Here is a 4,025-nt window from a genome sequence, read left to right as displayed (position 1 = left end):
ATGAGGCGAGATGAGGCGAGACTAGGAGGCGAGATGAAGCGGGATGTTGTGTGGCCGCTTGTGCTGCCAAGCAGGCAGCACAAGCAGCCACACAACCCAAAAGCTCACTTGTATGGCTGCTTGTGCTGCCTGCTTGGCAGCACAAGCAGCCACACAACATCCCGCTTCATCTCGCCTCCTAGTCTCGCCTCATCTCGCCTCATCTCGCCTCACCTCGCTTCATCTCGCCTCACCTCGCTTCATCTCGCCTCACCTCGCCTCATCTCGCCTCACCTCGCCTCACCTCGCCTCACACCTCGCCTCATCTCGCCTCACACCTCGCCTCATCTCGCCTCACCTCGCCTCATCTCGCCTCACCTCGCCTCATCTCGCCGAGGTACACCTCGCCTCATCTCGCCTCATCTCGCCTCACCTCGCCTCATCTCGCCTCATCTCGCCTCATCTCGCCTCACCTCGCCTCATCGCCCCTCACCTCGCCTCACCTCGCCTCATCTCGCCTCATCTCGCCCCACATTTTTTTCTTTTCTCAACCACTCCGAGACCGACCCAAGACCGACCCGAGACCCGAGATCGACCCGAGATCGACCCGAGTGCCGAGATCGACCCGAGATCGACCCGAGATCGACCCGAGATCGACCCGAGATCGACCCGAGATCGACCCGAGATCGACCCGAGATCGACCCGAGATCGGCACGAGCGATCAACCCAACAATGCCCCAAAGCCCCCTCTCTGGGGGACCCCCCCTCACCCCGAGTGTCCGTGTCCTTCGCGAGTCACCGATGGGGAGCGGGGGGGGGTGCGAGATGCACAGGGGAGGCTGGGGAGGGGGGGGTCCACTCTGAAGACTGCCGACCGCGGGGGGGTTTTGTCCCACAGGGTTTTACCCTCCGCGTGAGGATCGGCGCGGCGAGGGGGTAGGTTCGAATTCGCCGCGCAACATTTCACCCCCACAGGACCCCGCCCACCCCCCCTCATGGTCCCACCTAGTACCCCAATGAGCCTTCGCACCCCCTCCTTGCGCAGTGTCCCCCACTATGTGTCGCCGTTATCGGGGCATGCTATCCTGTGTAGTCAGGGCAAGTGGGGGCGAGGCGCAGTCCCGCTGGTCTGATACTGGTGTGGTTCTGTCCCTAGTCTCGGAGGGGGGCTTGAAGCTAAGAATATTTTATTTTTTTGGGCAGAGCAACAAAGGTTTGACGCGTCGCTCGGTGCAGGAGGGCACTGCAGTAGAGGTGCAGAGGCCGTCCGGCGCGCGCGCTCTGCGCTCCTGCTTGTGCATGCCGGACGTCTCATATGTGGCGCTGCAACGGACGGACACCCATGCAGTGAAGAACAGTACAACGGCCGGACACCCACTCCCACTTGCTGACTCGCTCGACGATGACACAAGTACTTCGAGGGCATCCCCCCCTCTCATGTGGAGTATTCAGTCTCCCTCATGCTGTCTATGGCGCAGCCTCTCGACGCCGCCCGCGCGCTCGTAGATCGAGCGCGCGGCATGGCTCGACTGGCATGTCTAGACCCTCCCCGTACTCGGTACTGTGCGTGGAGCACAGCGAACCGCGATGTGGCATTGGCAGCTACCAGAGCGCGTCTGGAGCGCTGCCATTGTGTGACCCACGTCCAAGCGCGAAGCGGCGCTTCCCCTTCCGGCGTCGCTGTCCTCTTTTTACGCTTTTCATTGGAGGGGGGGGGGGGGGGGGGCGAGGTCTCATCAACTTCGAAACCGATGTTTGTGAATATTGAAACATGAAAGTGGGAAATGCGTCCGTCCCTTCGTTTGAGGGTATTTTGAGCTTGAAACCTTGAGGGATGACCCGGATGAGCATGTCCATGTGAGGCGGGGGTGGGTTTATTGGATATTGCGACTCCAGGGCCGGAATCTCGACTCAGGCTCAGCCTCCAAAGACCAAACCCTCTACGCACACTCGCGCACTCTATGTCGGCCTCATGGGCCAAGACGCGAGGCAGCTAAAAATGACGACACGACAAGAGGAAGATGGCAAGCAAGGACAGAGCGGGAGAGAAACCGAAAACAGCGGCCGGGCGGGCGCGAGAGCACGAGTGCGGGGCGCTCGACGCGCCCGGGGACCGTGCAGCAGCGGGGAGGCGGGCGGAGCATGGTATGCGGCCCGCACACCCGCCCGGCGCCGGTGGCGGGGGCGGGGTGCGGCAGATGCGGGAGGGGGAGAGGGGGCAGGGCGAGCCGCGGCTAAAAGAAGTGCTCGCCGCTCGTCGCGAAGAGCTGCTCGACCTGGCCGTAGTCGTCGTATCCCCACTCGGCGTCGGCGTCGGGTAGCTCCGCCTTGACGGCCCACACACACACATTATTAATCATCGGGTAATAATTATTAATTATTAATCGTCGGGCAGCGGCGCCTTGACGGCCCCGCCGGGAGGCCGCGCCTCCTCGCCGCCGGAGGAGGAGGAGGAGGGGCCGGCCGAGGAGGGGCCGGAGGAGGAGGGCGGCAGCGAGGAGACGGGGAGCCTGCCACGCCGAGCGAAAGACGCGCGGTGAGGCACGCGCGGTGAGGCACGATCGGGGCGGGCGGTGCGGGGCAGAGGTGCGGCGGCCACCAAGAGTGCGGCGGCGAAGCGGCGGCGGCAGCTGCTGCGGCGTACTTGTTCACCGCGAGGGAGTACTGCATCCGCGCACAGCTCAGCACCTGGCGGCGGAGCTCGAGCGCGTGTGACATGCGCCAGAGTGTGCGGAGTCGGCGGGCGGGGAGGGGGGGGGGGGGGCGAGTGCACAGCGGTAGGTGGGTGGGGGGAGGGGAGGGCGGGGCGGCTGCGCCGAGTTGACAGCGTGCGCTGCGTTCTTCCAGGACTGGATGTCCTCTTGCTGAGAGAAGCCGGGCTGGGGAAGGCCAGGCTGAAGCAGCTCCGCCTGCGCGCGGAGGAGAGATGGGAGGTAGGCGGGCTGGGCGGATGGAGGAGAGGAGTTGTGGGGGGAGGTGGGCTGGGGTCCAGAGCTTCAGCCCGTCGACGCAGCAGCAGCTCGCAGAGGGCCACCAGGGAGGGCGTGGGGCGGGGCGGGTCCTGCCTGCCCTCGCGTCCCGTCGCGAGGAGGGAGGGCGAGCACCCCTTGCTCCGTCGGCCGGGCGGCTCCGGCGCGCATTGCGGCGAAGTGCGCGCGCTGCTCCGGAGTGACCATCGAGTCGGTCAGCAGAGCGAGTGCGGCGCTCCTCGCACTCTGCGAGGCGCACTCTGCAGACATCCCCTCCGCCGCCGCCTCGGACGCCTCCGCACCCACACCTCCGCCCTCCCTGCCGGCCACTGCCCCGCTGACCACTGCCCGCGCGACAACTGCCCCGCACCCCGGCCCGCCGCCGCCACCGCCACAAACGGCGCTCGCGGAAGCCGCAGCGCCGTCGGCACCCCCTCCGGCCGAAGCCTCGCCTCCGCCGGCGGCGGCGGCGGCGAAGGCGACTCCGATCGACGCTGCCGTCGCCGCGAGGCCCGGGTCCGCCCTCCGGTCCGCCAGCCCGATGCTGGCGGCGACCAGAGGCGCGCTGGAGGCGGCGAGGGAGGAGGAGGCGAGGGAGGAGGAGGCGAGGGAGGAGGAGGCGAGGGAAGGCTGGCCGGCCGCGGTGGAAGTGTCTGCCACCGAGCCCGGCCCTGCCAAGAGTATGAGCTCGTCCGAGGTCTCGAGCTTGGCGTGCCGGCCGCTTGCGGGTCGGGCCTGTGTCGGCTCCGCGGCTGCGTCGAACCCCATCATCAGGGCGTTGACGATGTCATCCGAAGAAGAGAGGACTGCGGAGGCGGGGTGGGGGTGAGGGACCCCGCTGGGGAGGGAGGGGGGGTCGATGCGCGGCTCGGGGGCAGATGGCGAAGGGTGGGAGGGTGGTGGTGGTGTGGGGGGGGGGGGGGGGGGCGAGGTCTCATCAACTTCGAAACCGATGTTTGGGAATATTGAAACATGAAAGTGGGAAATGCGTCCGTCCCTTCGTTTGAGGGTATTTTGAGCTTGAAACCTTGAGGGATGACCCGGATGAGCATGTCCATGTGAGGCGGGGGGGGGTTT

General features: G+C 66.4%; 1 protein-coding gene across 1 annotated transcript; it reads right to left on the bottom strand.

Moving 5' to 3' along the window:
* Window positions 1-1,845: 1,845 nt before the first annotated feature.
* On the bottom strand, window positions 1,846-3,218 carry EMIHUDRAFT_447596 (hypothetical protein; the record flags this gene model as incomplete). The annotated part of the gene is made up of 5 exons (XM_005794495.1): window positions 1,846-2,306; window positions 2,381-2,489; window positions 2,579-2,667; window positions 2,796-2,888; window positions 3,084-3,218. 5 exons carry the CDS (start codon window positions 3,216-3,218, stop codon window positions 2,214-2,216), a joined length of 519 nt encoding a protein of 172 aa, XP_005794552.1. The 3' UTR covers window positions 1,846-2,213.
* Between the last annotated feature and the right edge of the window lie 807 nt (window positions 3,219-4,025).

The sequence above is a fragment of the Emiliania huxleyi genome, assembly GCF_000372725.1.
Source record: "Emiliania huxleyi CCMP1516 unplaced genomic scaffold EMIHUscaffold_1, whole genome shotgun sequence".
NCBI classification, from domain to species: Eukaryota; Haptophyta; order Isochrysidales; family Noelaerhabdaceae; genus Emiliania; species Emiliania huxleyi.
The sequence above is the reverse complement of the archived record's forward strand: the minus strand, read 5'-3'. Positions and strand labels throughout refer to the sequence as shown.